At 36.5% G+C, this 22793-nt stretch overlaps 2 protein-coding genes across 2 annotated transcripts; one reads left to right on the top strand and one right to left on the bottom strand.

Moving 5' to 3' along the window:
• Window positions 1-934: 934 nt before the first annotated feature.
• LOC145671167 (uncharacterized) lies at window positions 935-4454 on the bottom strand. The gene has a single exon (XM_081740005.1). The coding sequence runs from the start codon at window positions 4201-4203 to the stop codon at window positions 1192-1194; it is 3012 nt and encodes a 1003-aa protein (XP_081596131.1). The 5' UTR covers window positions 4204-4454; the 3' UTR covers window positions 935-1191.
• Window positions 4455-11649: 7195 nt separating this feature from the next.
• On the top strand, window positions 11650-22132 carry LOC145671573 (uncharacterized). The gene is made up of 6 exons (XM_081740760.1): window positions 11650-11658; window positions 15393-15505; window positions 16366-16432; window positions 19408-19573; window positions 20085-20275; window positions 21932-22132. Exons 1-6 carry the CDS (start codon window positions 11650-11652, stop codon window positions 22115-22117), a joined length of 732 nt encoding a protein of 243 aa, XP_081596886.1. The 3' UTR covers window positions 22118-22132.
• The last annotated feature ends 661 nt before the right edge of the window (window positions 22133-22793 follow it).

The raw sequence follows: 22793 nt of genomic DNA on the forward strand, positions 1-22793 counted from the left end.
TGTGGTCCTTGCACCACTGGATAGACCTCTTCGCATTTACTGTTGTGACCAGGGTTTGGCGATAGTGGCCCTGCCATGAATTTTCATTCTATAAAGTTCCCGTAGCACTGTTTTCGATGAAACCGGGTTCTGTAGGCCGGAATTGAGTTCAGACGTAATTTTCATTGCAGTGGTCTTCTTTTTAGCTGCTACAATCCGTTTTACTGCCCTCCGGTCCATATCTGACAGGATTGTCTTTCGACCACTGTTGTGCTTTGCAGATGTCGTTTGCCCATGAATTGTGTATGCCCTCATGACATTGGACACAGTGCCTTTCGATACTCCCACAATGTTCGCCACTGTTGCCACTGAAGCTCCAACCAGACGGGCACCAACGATTATGCCTCTGTGAAAGTCTGTCAGATCGCCCATTTTACCGCACCACTTTCACACCACAACACTCACAGGTGAACGGGTTACTGCTGACGGAAGAGGAAGGTGCACATGACACATTGAAAACAAAAAAGGTCGGCAACCGCAACACGCGTTGTACAGTGGAGGGCCAAACATACGTGTCCTGTAGGAGAGCTTTTAGACTTTTTGTCTCCTCCCTGTATATATATATATATATATATATATATATATATATATATAGAGAGAGAGAGAGAGAGAGAGAGAGAGAGAGAGAGAGAGAGAAAAACGGTTGTTAAAAAATTAGAATAGCACTACTGCTGTTATACTTGAAATGCAATCAAACGTAAGAACAGAAAATGTTGCTACTTTCCTATTTCAACGCTGTTTGGTTTTAAATTATCATACATATCACTTCGATAAAATTTATTGTCACTAAATTGAGTATTGAATTATAGCCATTTCTATTATGAAATGACAGTGTGAAATTAATAATTGTATTCTTGTATACTGGAACTCCTTTAATATAAATTATAGTCATAAAAATAGTAAAATGTTATTTATTTAAACGAAATTTTTATTTGAATATTAGTTATGAGATCTTGTGATGACTATTTAGGTAGAATATAGTTCAAATTTACTAATCTAGTTTTAGAAAGAAGTAATACAGAATTTTCTTCCAGTGATGTATACTCCGCATAATATTCAGTAGCGTAAAATAGGTCATAATCGTGTTAACGCTTGTAGCAATGAAATTGAAGTAATTGCTACGGATTCTATATTTCCAAGGTTATTATAATCTTAGTCGAGGCTGTAATTTTGACTAAGTAATTTAAACCCTTGCAGATCGTAATAGAAATCTCCATCGCTGTATACTGTATATGGAGATTTAAGCTTATCCGGTGGTAGCTTAAGCGCACTAACGTCTTTCATATCAACATCTACTTCATAACCATATTGTCCCTTAACAAATCTATGCAGCAAAACATCGTTTTCTTTGTCTCTTTGGTCTTTTCCAGCGTGAAATGAGGATTTTGCTTTCGATTCTTCAAGCTCTTCTTCAACTTTACGCACCTTGCTTCTTTCTTCTTTACTAGCTGTTCTTCGTATTCCTTTCGTTGGTATCATGCTTTTCTTTTTAACGGAACAGTCATGTTGAGATTCCATCTTAGTGTTGGCTATGCGGCAATTATCAGAGCAAAAATACACTAATCCACAAATTGGGCATACTGTAAGTGGAACATGTCTTTTTAAACATTGAAAACAAACCTTATACTTTTCTTCATCATTGTCTACCTCTGGTATTATATTCGTTTTTCTTTTCACTATCAAGTCAACAATTTCAGGGTAATATTCTTTAATTTCTTCTAGTTGTTTCTTTCCTTTCTTTGAAAGCTTCCTGTTTTTGCAATATTCTTTCTTGGTTTCAATTGTTATATGTGTTTGCTTTTCTTGAGATTCTGTTTCTATTGTAACACTACCATTTTCTATCAACAACATATTTTGTATTTTCCTAACTTCACTTAAAATTTGTTTACTTTTAAAGTAATAGATACATCGTGATATATCATATTCATCTAACCATTTCCTTGCTAATTGGATTTTTTCATGTCTATCTTCTTGTGAATCATTTCTGATGATATCCAACAGCATTTTGGTTAGATATCCCTGTATATGCCTTATTACATGCTCACGCATAACAACTGTTAGTTTTTTACGCAAGAAAATAAACTCTGTATCCATTTCGTTCTCATTATCTCCTCTCCTTTCTTGTTGTTTTTCTTCAATAAAATCAATTATTGTTCCGTATTCTCCGTCTCCCAGTACTATGTTAATCAACGGATCTGCTCCGTTGTCTTCGAGAAGTTTCATTATTATAAGTCCGTCTTCATGAGAGGAGTGTATTGCTTTGCACTTCTTCGTTACAAGTATACTAAGTGGAACTCCCAAATCGTCACCTAGCCATACATTGGCATCTGCGCCGTTTCCTAGCAGCAACTCTACCATTAGTACATAACGTAATACTATTGCTAAAGCTAATGGTGTTAAGCCGACATAAAGCATTTCTTTATCTGCTCCATATTTCATTAGCAAGAGAAATTCTTCACGTATATGAGACTCATTTGCCTTAGGTAGTAATGGCTTAATACATAAAATGTGCAGAGGTGTTTTACCACCAGTATCTAGTTCAGGCGGGAATTTCCTCTTCCCTAGTATAAGATCACGTCTACTATTGTCATGTTTCCAGCCACAACGAAGATTTGAGTCAGCTCCATACTGAAGTAGGAGATCAATAATTTTAATAAGTTGTTTGCCGTTCATTTGACATGCTAGTGTTAAAGGTGTTATGTAACGATCCGTGGAATTACTTTTAACATTGCTATCTGCACCGTATTTTAATAACAGTTCGACAAGTTCAGCATCTTTCATGTAGATTGCTAGGAAAAGTGGATGCCGGGGAATTACACACTTATTAGGATCTGCACCACGGCGAAGAAGCAACTTTAATGTTCGTAAAACCTCAGCCATTTTTTCAAATTTATTTTCATCCAATTGCGAAATTTTGCCTTTGTTTCTGTTACTAACAGTTGTCAAAGGAATTTCATCGAGGTCAGAAAAAATGCAAGGAATTAACACTGATGTGTCTTGCTTCACAAATGATTTCTTATGAGTAAGTTTATGGCAATTTTGGCATCCCCACCATTCTTTCGGACACTTTTGAGGATCTGAATCTCTTGGAATCAGTGCTTCCAAGTTTTCTATTTGCATGTATGTGATAAAGTATTGTATTAAACATATAGCAAAAGATGTCAAATCTTCGTCGTTCATATTATTTACATCAGCTCCTTTATCAAGAAGGAAATTTATAATATCATGATTATTAACTATAGAAGCAAACATTAAGCCTGTATTTCCGTTAGATTCGGCAATATCAGGGTATAGATCAAATTCATTAAAAGTATTTCGTGCTTCTTGAGTTTTACCATCTCTGCATGCTTGTAACAATCGTATACAAGCCTTTTCCTGTAGCCCTTTCTTTTTAAACACTGATCGTTTATTCTTGATTATGTTTACCACACAAAAAGATAACATGGGCTCAAAGATTCTATGTGTATACACGTTACGCATTACGTCAATCATGTAATTAGAACTGTTCCATGCAACAAACCATTTTGATTTGTTTTCAACATTGTCCTGTCCAAATAAACGTATTGAAAATGATTTATGATCGAAGGCTGTATTTCGATCGTCCATTATTTCATATGCATAAAGCTCATCAGACTTCTCTAGCAAAGTAGGTGAAGCACCTATAGAACTTAAAATGTCCTTTGCTAAGTTCTTAATAGGTTGGTTTACTTCTATTACTGTTCTTAGATTTCTCAATAGCAGTTTTGCTTGCGCAGTTTTTGCAAGCTTAGGGATACCATTAAGTTTTGAACATATTCTTGCAAGTTTATTACCGTACCACATGCCAACATCCTCACTTCCATTGGAATAGGTAAATACACCAGGACCATAACGCATGTTATTTTGATAGAGACCTTCATATGTACTCTTGTCTGCGTAACTTGCTATACCATAACCTTCTTTTTTGTTCGCAAGAAAAAATCCTTCATACGTTAGCTGCCGCTGCCAGTTATAGCAGCCTTCACCGTGTAAACAATCACGAAAGAACTCACCATCATATGTTTGTAAATAGGAATAGCTCCATGCATAACGTCCTTTGTTGGCCCTCAGCCCCAAGTCATCATAATATCCTTCATATCTATCCGCAAAATATTCTAGGGATTCTAGCTCACTTGATCTCAACATCTTGCTTCCATTATTTAGAATTTAATGAAGTTTTTCTACCACACTTCTTTCAAGAGGAAGTTTCTAATGGTATTCAACCAGAGATTCATGCGTCTGTTTTCAATATAGACATATAAATAGTTAGCAAGAACGGAGATTAAATAAATAAAATTGGCAATTTATAACCTTAACATGAGATGAAGTAGTTTCTGGAGAATTCATGAATCGAATAATTAAAGCAATCATTAACTACCGTAAAACGGAGCTACTTTGACATGTTTTAAACTATTTTAGATGTGTACAGGGGACACTGGCTGCAACCAGTCAATGATACTATTCTCATCATAACAATAGATATCTAGGTTAATACATAAACTACTGAACTTAAGTTTCTGCAAGTAAGTTTTGGCGATAAAAAATTAAAGAATTACCTGTCAAAGTAGCCCCCGGGGTGGGGCTACTTTGACACCTTATGTATTTGCTGCGTAAGGTCAAAGTTAACCCACGTGTGGGATTACTTTAACATGAAATCAATGTAAATCCAGTCTAAAACACTATTTTGGTCATGCGTAATATATACTGTACACTTTTTAACCAGGAAATCTTGATTTTTCTTACATCATTATACACCATGATAAAGTTTTCCTTCAAGCTTTACTTTTAACATGCCTTTACATGTAACAACGAAATGAAAATCTTAACCGTCAACATAACAATCGTAACAAGCATACTGTGGATTCTTGGATCCAATATTGCAAAACCTACACACCCATTTTTCGCACCTGACACACTGAATCCACTCTTTTCGGAAGTCCCACATACAGATGGCACAGGTGTTTTCGTCATACCCTTTTATTTTCTTCGCCTTCTTTCCCTGGTGCGGTTTCTTTTGGGGCTGTCATTGTTGTCCGTTTTCCAGTTCTTCTATCATGGGTTCCTCGACGATCACCTCTTACATCACCAAGGGCTCTCCGACGTCTCCCTCTTCCATCCTCATATCTGGTCCCAGTTTCCGGTTTTCTTCCCGTGGCAGCATCCGTTTTCCAGAAGAAATCAAGATCTTTTTCCTCACTTCCCTCTGCATGTCCTCGCTCTGGGATCGTGAATAAACTGCAGGAAACTTATGTCTATGTCTCTTTCGACCTGTGTGCTATCGGGCTCTTTAGGTAACTTTGAGAAGGAGCTTCGATGTTTAGAGGAACCAGATATGTAGCGCGGAACCCTGCCTTCAGGTTCTCGCCTATGGTGGTAGCCAGGGAATCCAGAGTCGGGACAGTAGACCAGGGAACTATTCCTTAGGAATCGACCTGTTTCGTCGGGTCTCCTTTCGACATGAGCTCAATATGGCTCTCCACTTCTTTAGTTTCCAATACACACTCACGTTCAGAGGCTGGAGCAGATGCGTCGAGGATGTAACGACACTCACAGAAAAGAAGAATCACTCTTATGTCAAAGTAGCCCCGCTCTATGTCAAAGTAACACCCAGTGTCAAAGTTTTACGGTAGTCTTCAATATAGCACATACCAAAATTCTCAGGAAAATGTTTCTTAGTTAACAACACTTCAAACAGCGCAAAAAATGTGCTGTTTACGTCACAGCAACAGAAACAGGGTGTTAAGCGTGACGTCACATATCGGGTCCCCTCCCTGAGCTCCATTGAAAGACTCACGAAGTGCTTTTATATTGCAATTTTTAACTGCAAACTACACATAAATTTACTGGAATAGTAAAAGGCAAGTGACAAAATAAATAAAATATTCCCTTTATATAAAAATAATGTATTAAGAACACCTATTCTTCTACCGTAAAATACACTAAAAACTTATCTGTAAGATTCTGTCACTAACTAACAACTAACTCTATGTCCCATGGAAGTCGGAGGTTCAATGCCGCGTTCACAAAAACTCTCCATTGACTTCTATCTTTAGCCAATTGGATCCAGTTTCTACTTTGTATTCCTATTTCTGCGAGATCCATCTTAATATTGTCCTCCCATCTGCGCCTAGGTTTTCCTAATGATCATTTTCCGATTGAAAGCGTGTATACTATCTTCCATCCTGGCTACTTGACCTAGCCACCGGACCTGCTAGACTTGGTGACCCTAACAATGTTTGATAAACCGTATAAAGTATGTAGTATCGATCTTCGCAAAATTTGCTCAACGCAAATGCTGAAAAAAAAAAGTTCGAAGTGCATTGGTCATTATCGGGAACTAGGCTCAAATTTTCGTTGCGTTGACGCAAAGCCATATATAAGGAGATGTAAAGGGATGATTTCAACACGTACATTTCGCAGCAAAATACCTACAACATGAGCATGTAAGTTTATTGTGAAACTACACCTAACAGCGCAGGAAATCAACATAACATCTAAGAGGTACGAATTACGCCAGGAGAAACCTCGATGTCCCTCCCTACCCACTTATTTTGGAACAAAAGACTTAATTGCACAATAAATTTACATGTTCATGTTGCAGTTTTTTTGCTGCGGACTGTACAAATAGTCGATCGTCGCTGATCGAAAATCGTCATAGTAGGATGTAGGAGTTCGTCAGTGGCCGTTACGGAGAGTGCATCGTGTTTTGTGTGCTCTGTGAGGACGAGAGTTGAGTGGGCCTTTCTATACATATACACTACACTTACATTCTTTTTTCCATTTACACGTTCATACATTCCCTTCTTTCTTCAACACTTTTTTCCCTCCATTTTACACTCCCACTTTTCTCTACCTTTTGCCCTGTCCATAATGGCCTTCAGCCCTCTTTAACTGTTCGAACTTCTCTCCCGATTTTGACCTTTACCCTATTGTGTCGTACTTCTCTCCCGATTGTGACATTACTTTTTTTTCACGTCTTTTTTACTTTATCATACTTATTACTTTGTATATGTCCTATACCATTGTACTCATCTTATTACTTTTATCATTTTTCTACTAATCAAATCATTACATTTTATACGTTACATTACCTTTGTAAATTGCCGATAAATCTTTTCAAAGACAGTGGTAACGTTCTTTTGCACCACTTTTGTGACACTTCTACAAACAAACAAACAAGGATGTAGAATATTATTGAGTTCGGAAGTGGCTGTGCTAGTGGGTGCCTCGTGTCTGGTGGTGCTTCGTGAGGAAGAGGGTTAAGTGGGCCTTGCTATACACCTACACTACACTTACACTTTCTGTTACATTTACACGTACATACATTCCCTTCTTTTTTACACGCTTTCCTTTTTCATTTTATACTTCCCACTTACCCTTACTTTTTGCCGTGTTCATCTTGGCTTTTCGCCCTCTTTCCCTGTCTGAACTTCTTTCCCGATTTTGACCTTTCCCTGACTTTGACTCTTTTCCTGACTTGTGTCCATTTTTCCCGATTGTGTCCTGTATTTTATTCTATTTTGCTTTTGAATCCTAAATCCTCTGTTTGAGGTACACATTTGACTCTTTAGCATTTGTAGCACATATGACTAGTGAGCTGTTGCACCTACCTATTTGACTGATAATAGTCGTAAGACAAGATCAGTGTTGCCAATTTGGAGGAAAAGAGGCTAAATATAGGGGATTCGACTTCCAGGATAGCGACAAAAAATAATTTTTCGGATTAGCGACTTTTTTGGTGATTTTTGCCGCGGTGGCTCAGTGGTAGAGCGTTCACCTCTGGTGCTAGGGGTCTCGGGTTCAAACCCTGCTCCCGCCAAGTGAACTTTGTGGTGGACAAACACCGTGTGCGTGGGTTTTCTCGGGGTTCTCCCGTTTCCTCCCACTTTCTTCATTCCACCATTTCATTCATTACTCATTATCACCGTCTCCTTTAGCCTAACCGGCATAACCGTGGGACGTAAAACTCAAAATTTCATTTCATTTTCATTTCATTTTTTGGTGATTTTTGAACGAGATTTTGGAGACTTATTTATAAATCTAGCGACTTTTCTGTTGCGAACAACTTGACCTGTAATCAAGTACTATTAGTTCGAATCAGTTCAGATATATGTTTATTTCTTTTCGCTTATTTGAATCAGCGCAGGTGTTGACGAGGTGGGGTAGTACATATCATTTAACTTCATATGCCCGCTTTGATTGCTGTTATCTCTTACCTTCTAACGGGAACCAACTCCAACCTTTAATATACTTTAGTTCGTTGAACTTCCCTTCAGAGGCACAAATAATATACATTACCGATAGCAAGCTGATTATCTGTAGAAGGGTGAGTATATATATATATTGTATTAAAAGTGAAATTATTGTTAATCACATGTGATTCACTCATTTACGTTTTATTTTTGTAGCGTAGATAGTACTATGATTGATTATTGATAGATAATTGAAAGCTAAAATTAAGGAACTTGAAAATAATAGTAAAAATAAAAACATCCGGGACAGGTATAAGGGGATCAGTGAATTAAGAAAGGCTATCAACCTCGTGCTTATATATTAAAGAATTCTGACTGTACAGTTCTAACTGATACGGATAGCACCTTAAATAAATGGAAAGATTTTTTTGACGATTTGCTTAACACGCAACCAAAAACTAGTGTGGGTGGAGAAAAGGAAATACACACCGCAGAACCGTATATTCCAGAACCCAACCGAATAGAAGTAGAAACCGCTATAAAGAAATTAAAGAAACACAAATCTCCGAATGTAGATGAAATTCCGGCTGAGTTAATTTTAGCTGGAGGCGAAAAATTGTGGAACAAGATACACAAACTCATTCTCCTTATCTGGAACAAGGAACAATTGCTACAAGAGTGGAAAGAATCAATCATTGTTCCAATTCACAAGAAAGGCGACAAAACTGACTAATAATTATCGAGGTATTTCTCTTCTGTCAACATCCTATAAAATCCTTTCAAATATTCTATTAGCAAGATTAACCCCATACGTAGATGAAATTATTGGAGATTATCAGTGCGGATTTAGACGAAATCGATCAACTATCGACCAAATACTTACCATTCGCCAAATACTCGAAAAAAAGTGAGAATACAGTACCCCGGTACATCAACTATTTATTGATTTTAGAAAGGCGTACGACTCGGTTAGGAGAGAAACATTATACAACGTTCTTGTGGAACTTGGAATACCGAGAAAGCTAATTAGATTAATTAAGATATGTTTAAATGAATCCCAAAGTAAAGCCCGGGTAGGAAAATTTTTGTCCACGAGCTTTCACATCGAAAATAGCCTGAAATAAGGAGATGCGTTATCGCCATTATTATTCAACTTTGTTCTTGAACACGCTATAAGGAAAATCAAAGATAGCAACCAGGGCCTAGAGTTGAACGGTATTCACCAGGTTATGGCAATATGCTGATGATGTAAATTTAATAGGGGAAGATAGGAGAACAATAGAAAGAAATGTAGAGATCTTACTAAACGCTTGCAGAGACATGGATTTAGAAATAAATGCAGAGAAAACTAAATACATGGAAGTGCGTCGGGACCGTAATGCGGCAAATTATGAATGCGTTAAAATATTAAATAATACTTTTGATAAAGTGGATACTATCAAATATCTAGGATCAATGTAAACAGACGAAAGTCATATTCACGAAGAAATTAAATTTCGACTGAAAGCAGGGAATTCATGTTATTATTCGGTTCAAAATCTCTTCTCGTCACCAATTCTGTCGAGGAATTTGAAGCTTAAAATATATAAAACGATAATCATGCCTGTTGTTCTGTATGGTTGCGAAACATGGTCGTTTACTCTGAGGGAAGAACATAGACTGAAAGTATTTGAGAGCAAGATCCTGAGACGAATATTCGCACCCAAGAGGAACGGGAATGGAGAATGTCGGAAATTTCATAACGAGGAACTACATAATTTATACGGTTTACCCAACATTATTAGGGTCGTCAAGTCTAGGAGGCTTAGATGGGCAGGTCATGTAGCTAGAATGGAAGAAAGTAGAAACGCTTTCAAAGTCTTGACTGGAAGACCAATCGGAAAACGACCATTAGGAAGACCTAGGCGCAGATGGAAGGACAATATTAAGATGGATCTCGCAGAGATTGGAATACAAAGTAGAAACTGGATGCAGTTAGCTAAGGATAGAAGTCATTGGAGAACTTTTGTAAACGCGGCATTGAACGTCCGGATTCCATAGGCCATAGAGTTAGTTAGTTAGATAGTACTATGACTTGAATTAATCACATATCTCTCTTTCTCTCTCTCTCACACACACTCATACACATATATATACATACATATTATATATAGCCTATATAGGGAAGAAGTGCCAATTATCACACCCCTTCCTAATTCCGTACCCCGTTGGATTTCGGCCGGGGAGTGCTGCACTCCGGTGTTAACACGTGTACTATAATCGGCTGAGGTATCTACTCCAGTAGACGGAGTTTCGCCACGCTGTGTGCAGGTGGAAGAAAAGCACGAGCTATTGTAATTTTGGTGAAGGCCAAAATATTTTGCAAGATTGTCGTCAACGATATATTCTGCAGTCAAAGGCATGATATAATCATATAATTAGTGCATAAATGGTATGTGTAACTACCTAGTTATAGTGTAAAGTGTATATTGCGAAGTGGATACTAAATGTGTTGGTAGAAGTAGGCACCATGTTAGCATGCCCACTTGTGCCGAATATCGCACCCTGCATATGTTCCAAATACCTTACGGGTGCGATATTGCGAATAGCACTTTTCACCTTGGAATGATGTCACATAAGGCTGTACAGGGCATGTTCCGTGTGGGTTGTGCCGAACAGGATATTAGGGCGAAAACCAACTCTTGGGTACAATCTGGAAAGTGAATTAGTGAAGTATTGTGTAGATATGAAATCTGTGTTTTTTGGTTTAACGGCCAAGGATATCAAACTTTTAGCTTTTCAACTCGCTGAAATCAATTTCTCATCCATTTCCGAAGAACGATTAGTCAGCTGGTGCTAAATGGTTTCGTGGCTTTATGACTCGCAATCCGAAGCTCACTCTACGAAAACATCAACCGACAAGTCCTGCTAGACTTAAGAGGTTCTCTAAAGAAAATGTTAATGCATTTTTTGATATTTACGAACCACTGGTTGACATTGTGCATCATGACCCAGCAAAAATTTACAACGTTGACGAAACAGGCCTTACCATCGTCCAGCACAAAACAACAAAGGTGATTGCTCTTAAAGGGAAAAGGCAAGTTGGTTCAGGTGCGGAACGTGGTTCCCTAGTCACAGTGGTTTCATGCATGAGTGCGTCAGGGCATTTTGTACCACCCCTTATTGTATATCCTAGAAAGAATATGAAGCAGGAACTTCTTAATGATGCCCCTTATGGCACCATCGCTCATTGCCACAGCTCAGGCTGGATACAAATTGATACACTCTAAAAAATGGTATAGCTGAATTGACAATAAAAGCATTGTTGATGAGTATTGCTAATTGGTAAATTAATATTGACTATAGTATAGTTGATGTATAAATACTGATTTGTTATTTATACAACACCTATTTTTTTAGTATGGCTGTTGTAAGAAAAAAATATTGCTAATATTAGTATGGTTAATAATATCATGCATATTGTTTATATAACCAGATTATTTAGTATTGCTAAAATAGCGATAGCATTATGGTTAGAATGGCTATTACAATATAAAACTCTTGTTATGGCAACTATGCGAAATCCCGCCTTTTACGAGTTGTCATGTAGCCGCCATAATGGATTCTATAGTTAATATGAATTACGAAAATATCTTAAAAGAGTGGGGTTTAGAAACCCTAATAATGAAATTTCAAGGTAAGTGGATAGTCAGTAAGTTTCAATATGTAAATTGAAGATATGTATTTGTAAATGTTTATTTGAATTGTATTGCGCACAAGCAACGAAAGTCCCTTGTACGAAATAGTGTATTATTAAGCATTTATGACGCTTCCAAAATATTATTTTTATTATCACCAAATCAAAATACTTCAAAATAGAGACACGATGTGTTCACGCAATTGAGGGTAAGTTTAGAGATTCTAGCCCGTTTTTACTCGGAATTACGATATTAGAACCTGTTTCAGTCACTGTTCTAGTCTAACTAAAGTCTTACCAGGTAACCTAATCTAACCTAACCTAACAATTTTTAATGTTTTAACTGCATTTTCGTAGGTTGGAAACTGGAGGGGCAAATCTAAACTTAAGCCCGAAAATGTACAGATGAAATTATATAAGGTATAATAATGATTTAAGACTTCTTGTAAGATGTTTGTGTGAAAAGTTGAGAGAAAGGTTATTATTAATATGAGAGTTCGTACTATTTGGAAGAGGCTTAAGCTTTTGCAGAACGATTCGATGCTTGAGGATCATAGTGGTCCTATGTTGATATTTCTACGTTGAGTTTTACTTAATTGGGCATTTATTCCGAAGTTGGACGTCCGATACTTTTCTACCAAAATTGCGTAAAAGCTATTAAAATGTATAATTTTTCAATTTCGCGAGTTGGGAGAAAGTGTAGGTTAGGTTAGGTTACGTTAGGATCTATAATAGAAGTACCCTTCGACGGGAGCTTCACGAAATTCAACACTGTCAGTTCACATCCCGTACAGCGATTCGGTATATTACCCGCAATATTGATATTATGAATGCTCGTTACTTTCCCACAATGCAACTATTCGGTTACCTTGCGCGAGGTAGTTCTCTTCGCTCGCTTAGTAGTCCCATGTTTATAACCAATTATATATAACAAATAGAGAGAGTGTTGTTGTATTATCTTTATATATTATCAAGCACACAAACGATCAAATTATACGTATCTTCCGTGCAAGTTTCAAAATTTTGCTGAAAACGGACGTCCAACTTTGGAATTTAACCCCTTAATTGTTATACTTTGTGCCCTTATTACTTTCTACAAACAGTACAGATGGGATCAAGAATTTTAATAATAATTCACCCTTAATTTTTACTAATTAATGCTGAACAAGCGACAGCGAGCGAAAGTATGGTTATATAGGCTAGTTTAGGTATGTGTAGCAAAAAGAAAACACGATAGGTTACGATTTAATGCTTTTTAAGTGTGCTTCTGTCGCTTTCAAATTATTACAGAAGGCCTTTCTCTTTGTGTTACACTAAGTGACACCACCTTTGCACTTTTAATTTAATTCATGATGGTGATGTCAAACTTCAAAGCACATAAATAACAGGTTTTGCAGAAACCATTTTCTTTTTAAATCCGATATTTTGTTTGAACCAGTTCATTTTTTTAAATATATTTAGGTTAAATTAAAGTGGAGTAAACAAAGTCCCTATTTAAAACTAAGTAAAGGTGGGGCGCTGATTGGATTGAGTGCTCGGTTTTGACCTCAAGAAGTGATCTAACCCGATCAGACTCGGTCAGAGGTCAACTAATTCCTCAAATGATGTACCAGTAGTTCACAAATTATTTACCAGTCAGCCCATTCAGCAGTACTGAAGCTTGACCTAAGTTTAAACATTCAGTACCTTCGTACAAGGGACCATGATCTAATGAAACTAATATATAAGCTTAGTTGATCTCACAGTTTACTGAAATTAGTCAAGTATTCATAATAATTTTGTATGTGATTGTTCCCACGAAATGGAGCTTATTTAGCTTTGGGGTTAACTGGTGTATCACCGGAACAGTTTTAGAAAATTTGCCGGGTCAGTTAAATTTTTTTTTGTTTGTTTGTTTGTTTGTTTATGAGCAAGAATGAGTGAAAGTCATGTAAGGGGAATAGTAAAAATGAAGAAATTGGTTATTTTTGATGTTGTAAGCGACACTGTATGTGGAGGCGGATGGACCATTTCGCGGAGAGATATAGTTGTTATGATGTAGTGGCGCGAAGAGGAGTATGGCAAGTGCTATTGAAATGTATATGATTGCGGAAACCAGATGTTTTCAGTACCCTCGCTTACGCGTGTACACATCGTCGCTGACGCGCCTGCTCCCTTCGGGGGCACTACCGCGCTGGTCCGCTAGCTCCGCCCTACCTTGGCTCGGTTAGATAGCATTCGTGCACTTAGTGGCCACCTAGCACAAGTTGGTTTGTGTTTTTTGCACTGTAGTTTTTTATGCCCTTATCCTAATGTGAGGTAATCTAATGTAAGTTAATGTAGTCCAACGAAATATATCCGTATACAGTACATTTTGGTACTTTTTTTCGATTCTAATACTGGTCCGGCGATGCGGCAGTAATGCCTTAGCTTTGTAATAAGCGAGAAGAAAATATAAACGTCATAGAAATTACAAGGTTCTAGAACACATGTCCCACTTCCCATTTAGCTGTAATAAAAACAGAAAACAACGTATCCTGCGGTCTTCTAACCCGCTTTCACTTGCTGACGCTCGCTAGCAATATTCTGTGAAATAAAATTTAAATTTTGGTACAGAAAGGAACCAACCTTGCTAATTTATATGGGGAACCTGTGTTATAGAACTTCTCCTTAGCAATTATCTGGTTCACACGTTGCATTAGAGCGTACGTTAAGTTAGGATAAAAGCCGGAAGTTTCAAACTTTTCATCGTGCCATTAACTGACAAAATAATGGAACTGGCAGTTGACGTGGAAAGTTGAAACTTGGCATACATATAGCCTTCAGAGAAAAATATACAGAATCCACGTTAATCAGTAGGTCCACGTCTCATATAGCCTCGCTGCTGAAAGGGACGCTAAACTAAAAACCAACTCTACGTTATCAGGCAGGACGGTCGCCCTGCAAGCAAGGCTTTAAAAAGTAGATCGACTAGTGCTTACGCTTCTAGAATACAAAAAATGGCATTTCGGCGTTGTTCGTTTACGACAACTACGAAACAGATATGAATGAAATTTAAAACATTTGTTTTCTGGTAGAAAAGATTGCAAGTGACATCAAAATAAAATTTCCATGTGAAAAATTGTCAAAGTTGTGATGCGTTGAAAATGAAATTCTTCTTCAGGTAATCACCAGATATCAAAAAAAAAAAAAAAAAAAAAAAAAAAAAAAAAAAAAACTGCACCCATTTCGACGAAATTTGGGACATATGTGTACTTTTACACATACATGCTCATGCTCGTTTTTGTTTTTCGTAGAAAACAAGAGTTTCTTTTTGTAAATTTTTGAAATAAAATACGTCTGGTTATACGTATTCACGTTTATGTGATCTTAACATAAGTGATATCAAATTATTTTATAGTTTTGCTTTTGTTGTTTAAGTTTTGTTTTATTTCAAATTCTATGATCACAAGTACCTTGTTCTAGGACTTGCAGAAGATTCTGAATAGTTCACTGCAAGGAAAAGAAGTATTATCTACGCACAAGAATTTGGGAATCTTAATAGCAGAGCTCGCAGTTTATTAACAGATGTCATCGTTCGATATATTGGCGCAGATAAAAGGTACAGATCGTTTCGTTAAATTTTGTGGTATCGTATGTTAAAGATAATGTAAATGCAATAGTCTTAAATATTAAGTAATTGCTGTCCTATACATTTATCGTCTTCACTAAGAATTCCGAGTAGAATCTCGTTTTCACATGGCACATATTCGACGGTATTGATTGCGTTTATCACCGTGACAGTATTTTTCACTTATGATCTATATTACAAGTATGTTTGTAGTTGTGTTTTTAGGATTAATTTGGTCTCAAAATGCATTGAAATTATCAAAGCAAAAGTTCAAACACATTAATTCGTTAGTTGCTCATTGTGGTACACAACAATATGGATCAGTTGGAATTTGAAAGTGTTCTGATGACTGCATAGCACCCTTTGGATTGATTAATAACTGTTTGCAGTAACTTGGAACACGTTGAGTTGTATTAAATATTACAGTTCATTTATTTGCCTGACTTAATGAAACTAAACATTCACTTCTTTCTTTAGTGCCAGTGTTACAAAATTTATAAGAAACAGAAAAACACACTGCTGAACAAGACTGTACTTTTAATATAAAAACATATTTACACGTGACGTTTCGATCTTCTAGCCAAGATCCTCATCAGACGTACACTCTGATGAGGATCTTGGCTAGAAGATCGAAACGTCACGTGTAAATATATTTTTATATTAAAAGTACAGTCTTGTTCAGCAGTGTGTTTTTCTGATTTTATTCGCAAGACGAATACTATGATTGTGTGTCAGTTTAAAATTTATAAACAAGTGTTTTTTTTTTTCCTCCCCAATGGAGCGTCGTCTCTTAATATTTATTCAAGCTTCTATGGGAATTGCTTTGTGAAATTTCATTTTCTGTCTTACAGGATCAGTAGACAGTCATTCATTTCAATAAGTGAGGCGATTGTACGATTGTTTCCGTCTGAAAACAAGGTTTGTGTAAAATTCAGTTAGGTGAGGGAATTCTTGTATATTGCTAATTTTTCGTTTTTCTTTGCGTTCACTGGAAAAAATTTAAAAGTCGTGGAGTATTTTATGATTCTTTGAAGATTGTTCGGAAATCATACTGACAACTTTTGGAGATAATAGCTGATGTACTTCTAAGCAAAAATGATCCCATAAGAATATGTTCAATTTTCAACGGTCTGATAGTTACAGGTTGGTAAATATTTTATACAAATTTGTTCAGGACAAAATTTTATTACTCATCCTGTATGTACTTTAAAGAGATGACGCATGGCGTATTTGAACGGCAATGGAAGTACCTTTCCACTGATGTATATATGACGATAGTGGAGTTGGAAGGGAAGTTGTGGAGGAAGAAAAAAACTTTCTTCATTTTAATAAAAGTAGTTCGATTGTATAAGGACAATTTTATTTTTCTTTCTGATACTGTAGTATATATATATATATACAGGGTGGTGCATTTAAAATTTGCCACCCTCTATATCTTTGAAACGACTGCGAATATGAGAAAAGGCAAAAACACGTCTATCATTATTTTAAGGGGCTTGAATTTTGAGCTATAAAAAGTCCACCCCAGGTACCCCCCTATTGAGGTACGTGGGTCAACTTGAAAATTTTAAATGGCAAAGGGGGTCGAGTGATACATCGTTGGAAAGGTCTAGACAAGAGAAATATTTTGCCAAAAGTTTCAAGTCCCAATGTTGACCCTATCCTAAATGGCGGGGGTTCCCATTTTGTGTCCATAAAGTCCGTTGGCACCCAGTGTATCTTCGAAACGACTGTAAATATGAGAAAACACAAAAACATGTCCATCACTATTTTAAGGAGCTTGAATCTTGAGCTATAAACGGTCCACTCCAGGTACCCCCATATGGGGGTACATGGGGTCAGCTTCAAATTTTTAAATAGCAAAGAGGGTCGAGTGATATATCGTTGGAAAGAATGTGAACCCGAGCCATTTTAGATGGAGTCAACATAGGGACTTGAAACTCTAGGTAAAATATTTCTCTTGTCGAGACCTTTCCAACGATATATCACTCGACCCCCTTTGCTATTTAAAATTTTCAAGTTGACTCCAGATACCGCTATATGGGGTGTTTAGGGGGATCTTTTATAGCTGAAAATTCAAGCCCCTTAAAATAATGATGGACGTGTTTTAGCGTTTTCTCATATTCGCAGTCGTTTCGAAGATATAGGGGTGGCAAATTTTAAATGCACCATCCTATATATATATATATATATATATATATATATATATATATATATATATATATATATATATATATATATATATAATATAAATTTGCGACATTATTCAGCATAAAAATTGAAGTTGATGCGTAATTTTTTGTCGTTCCTATTTGGCGACAGTGTTGGCAACCGTGTTTCTTGAAGCTCTTGGAAGAAAGATATTTTGTTCTGAAAATTAGCTTCATGAGGCTCCTTCCAACGCAACTATCGTCACGTGCCATATACCCTTGGAAAGGCCATTCTGTCACCATTCAAATGCATCATAGATGACCTTTAGAAAAAATACAGGATGAGTAATACATTTTTGTTTTGGAAAAATGTACAGAATTGTTACCAACCTGTAGGTGTCAGGCCGCTGAGAATCGGATATGTGTAGAAGCTTTTTTGCTTAGAATTATATTAACTATCATCTTCCGATTTCGCCGGTATAGTTTCTGAACACCCATTGAAAATTAGACTTAATTGTATTAATATTTATTTTATCATTGTCTTCAGAACAAGGAGAAATTTACAATTTAACTTACAAGTGAACGTTTTCCATAACTTATCAGAATACATTTTTCAATGCTCATTTTATTGAAGTACTAAAGGAATCCAGAAAAAAAAAAGAAATTCCAATATGTCTAATTTACAGCATATATATACAGTGAAACTTGTATAAGACGGAACGTCAAGGAACAAAATAATTTTCCGTTGTGTGCAAATTCGAAAAGTTAAGTTCTGTAACAATAACTGCTGGTAAAAATAATCTCGTAGTACTATACCTAGGTTAAAATGGTTGAGGTGAAAGATTAATTAACACAAAAATGTTTTTACAACATAAACTCAATTTACAAAGTGAACTTATTTGAATAAGACAGACGCTTAAAGTAGAAACTACAAGTATGTATTATTTTATTATGTATTTCCTCTCACATTCCTCTTTACATTTTCACCGCCTTTTAAGGATTGTTTTCATTTTCTGGGTTTCAGTGTTGGAAATTTGCGTTTGCAACATTTGAAATGAACTTTATATTTTACAAACATTGTCTCTTTTTCTCTCTTCAATAATCGTATTGTGTCCTCCAAAGTAACAATAACATTTGTTTTTGCCGTATTTGTACACAACACTGGGCACACAAACACGCCACACTGAAACCACATTTTCTGCAGCAGAAACAATGGAAATTTTCAACAACTGGTCTAAATTTCTACCATTTTTTTTTCAAAAATGACCGAATTCTTGGAAATGCATGTGTAATGACGGAGTAGCAAGCAGTAAGTCTTTAATTTATAAAGAAAGTTTTGACAGTAGAAAAGTGCTTATGTGTGTATCAACAAAAACAGGAAACAGGTAACTTAAATAACAGAAACATTATCTCCATTCTTGTTCACGGTCGAAAGATCTTAACTATTGAAAACAGAAGTTCAGTAGTAACGCCAACGCAGAGACAGACAGACTACAGTGCCCCTACGTTTCGAGCTGGCAATCAGTTAAGAGAAAAATCTTTACCATATGGCAAATCAGACAGAGTTGCCGGGACTAAAAACTATTCATCTTCGGCAAATTTCCGGTTTATATAAGTTTCGTTTTAAACAGGTTTCCATGTATTTTGTTTCTCTGTGGAAATAATATAGTTTAATTGTAATTTTGTGTTGTGCAATAGGATATCAGGACTGTATATTATAACAGTGATTTGTTTTTCAAATAGCATACTTACTACGTCCCCTATAAAGTTGCTCAAGGGAAGAAGGTTTTGGCAAGAGGGAAACTTTGGGACAGATATTGCAACACAAGAAGGTATTTGCGGCAAAGTGGTGTTTTGCCTTTGAGAAACCGGTGTGCAGCTACAACTTCTACCGAAGTCGATTTAGATGGTACGTTCATAGTTCTTTTTCATTTATTTGCTTTCATGTTCATAAATTCTGTATTATAATTTTATCAGTAAATCACGATGCATAGTGTTTTATGCTATCTTATATTCAGACAAGGGTACAAAACTTCCTAAAAGAGATGCGTGCCGATTTTTTACATGGTTAAACATATTCACGTATTATGGTCAATCAACAGATTCACAGTTCAAGGGCACTACCTTCATTATAAATCAACAAATTTCCGTGAATTTGTGCAATCAGTATATCTGCTGTTCATCTGTGTGTAAAACTCTATCACTGCTTTCATATATTAACGGGACGTTTTGTAAATACATGTTCCGAACACCTCATATGACATTTGTGTTCAGAAGTATAATACTGTCTGTTTCACATGTTTATTGAAATATTATTTCTTGTACTTCTGTCCTAGAAATTAATACATATGTATTTACGTATACTGAGTATGTACGTTTCTTTCACACTGAATTATGTAGATGGTGTCCTTTATTTTCAGAGTCCACTGATGAATTTGCCGAGGAAGCTCTCACGTGGTTGAGAAATAATATAGAGCCATGGGAGAAAGTGTGTGATCTGTGGAAACAAACGACATTAAATCGGAGAGCAAATTACATTCAGTCAAAGAAGGATATCAGCTCCTACTTCAAGGAATTTCCTGCTTTAAAACAGCCTCTTGGATACACACTTGTAAGTGTAGTGATATTGCTAAGAAGTTTACATCTTTCTATTATTATTTTATGAATGTAACCGAAGAAAGAAAATACCTTTATATTATTTTATAGAAGTGTAATTCCGTATCACACTTCTGTACTTAACTGTACTTAAAGGAAAATGAAAAAAAAAAAAAAAAACGAGTAACAAAATTTAATGAGTTAAAAAAAAAATCATGAACATAAGGGTCTTATGTTGATGCTATATATAAATTGCGAACACGGCAGTTTTTCTTTGCAAAAAAAGCACCTAGCATGAGGCGAGAGAGTTTATAAATGTTTTTCGGTGTATGAAGTTGTACCCTGTCTTGCACTATGTTTCGGAGTTTTTCGGTTCTAATTTTTTCCTGTGAGTAAGCTGATGGACGAGATGGTGCATCTTGTAGCAGGTAGAACGTTTAGTAATTCTGAGAAAATCAACCGGATTTTCAGTACACCAAAACCTGTATAGATTCAGAAATAATGAAAAATCAGAGTGAAAAAGTGCGAGTGGGCCGAAAATAGATCTTTTGTCTTCGACGTACAATGCCAATAAGTTAACCTCTACGCTACCCAGCCCGCTCCCCGATCAGCCCCACATCCTCACTCTTGTTGATAATGTTCCTATGAAAACATTTAATAGTTTATTTTAATTTACAAATATACCAGCATCAGCGGCAGAAGGTTCAGAATTATGTAAGCTTACGTTAAAGACGCGTTTTTGTGTAATTAAAAACCAACCAATGTATAAAACAGTTACCAGAAATTAGATAAAATACACGTGCAGTACATGCGCGCAAAGATTTAAGAAAGAAAAAAAAGCTTGTAAGAGTTTTCACCTTTTATGGCTTTGTTAGGCAGGAAGAGAAAGACGAAAGTGGAAGAAGAAAGATACAGAGTAAGACGAGTTACGCCATATTTCTGGGGGGGCGCGGTGGCTCAGTGGTAGAGCGTTCACCTCCGGTGCTTGGGGTCCCGGGTTCAAACCCTGCTCCCGCCGTGTGGACTTTGTGGTGTAGAAACACCGTGCTCGTGGGTTTTCTCGGGTTCTCCCACTTTCTTCATTCCACCATTTCATTCATCTCTCATCATCACCGTCTCCTTTAGCCTAACCGGCGTAACCGTGAGACGTAAAACTCAAAGATTTCATTTCATTTTGCCATATTTCTGCTAGGTGCTATGGTGGTCATGTGATCACGTGACTGCTGTCAAGTACTCATACGAGAAAGTAGAGAACCTTGTGGAGAAATCACTGTTGGTATAGGTGCGGTCCTTGTGTCTTTCTCTATTTCTTATTCCACTTTCGTCTTTGCGTCCCTGTATGACGACTCCATAAATGCGAAAGCGCTTGGAAGTTTGTTTTATATTTGCGTGTATTTTATCAGTTCCACTCTAAGTAATTGTTTTTTACATGCCTACTTTGGGATTTCTTTTTCAATCAGACATAGTATTTTCTGAAAATGGATACTATAGTGGGGTGAATGCCATTGATGTTCATAACTTGATTAAAAACGCTCTGTTGAAACAAAGATTATTTAATGAACTTCAAAGGAAACTATACTACCAAACATTTGTATAAAGAGAAGAAAGCATAGAACATTATATCATCAAACAGCGTTAGGTATATGTGACAACAATTTCTTTTACTTTTCAGATCGACATTGATTTTGGCCAGTTATATCCTGGGAAAGATATAACATTTTTTTCAACGTGGAATGCAGACTTAAAGAAGATTCAGCATATACTTACCACGACCAAACAAACAACAAATGACGGAGCCACATTAGTAGAACTTTTGCTGCAGGAGAACATCAGGGAAGGTAATTATTTTTCTTATTAAGGGGATCTTCTACCTCTTCGCTTATGTTTCTAACTTCCCATTTGAAAACATGTAAATTTTAATATGGTAATTTCTAACAAAGTATTGTAGGTAATGACTTGAAATTTTTAATACAAATAGACAAGACCCATATAAATCCAACCACGGTCTCCAATTTACGTTACATGCGTTAGATTAATTGCAATATATTCTTCAGTAAGTTTGGCAACAGAGAATAAAAAGTATGCTGCAGAGGGAAGAGGGCTGACCATCTGTTTGCTTGTTAGCTGCTTTAAAAAGGACGCTCTTACCAGAAAAATCACGTTGTGATTCTCACTTCTCAGTGGTTAGAATGGTCTGGACTGGAAGAGCCCAAAACCACTTCTTTCTTCCTTTCACGGTTTGTTTGTTTCTTCCACCCCCTGCTGTCACAAGAAGACAACTTGTTTCGGAAAGCATTTTGAATTAGTAGCGAAAAGCCAAACGAATGACACCACGGACGGATTAAAGGGAGGGGCGGTCACTCCCTCCGAGAACATTTGAATACTTTGAATAATCGGAGTAAGAAACTAGAAATTGCGTAATCTAATAAGAAAAGTTTGTTGAAGTATACAAATCAAGACGCATTTTAAGTGTCACAGCATTGTACTCTCATCCCCTCCCCTCCCAATTCCCTTCTGAAGAAGTTCTCTTTTGT

This window comes from Thermobia domestica, chromosome 15 (genome assembly GCF_964235325.1).
Source record: "Thermobia domestica chromosome 15, izTheDome1.hap1.1, whole genome shotgun sequence".
NCBI lineage: Eukaryota > Metazoa > Arthropoda > Insecta > Zygentoma > Lepismatidae > Thermobia > Thermobia domestica.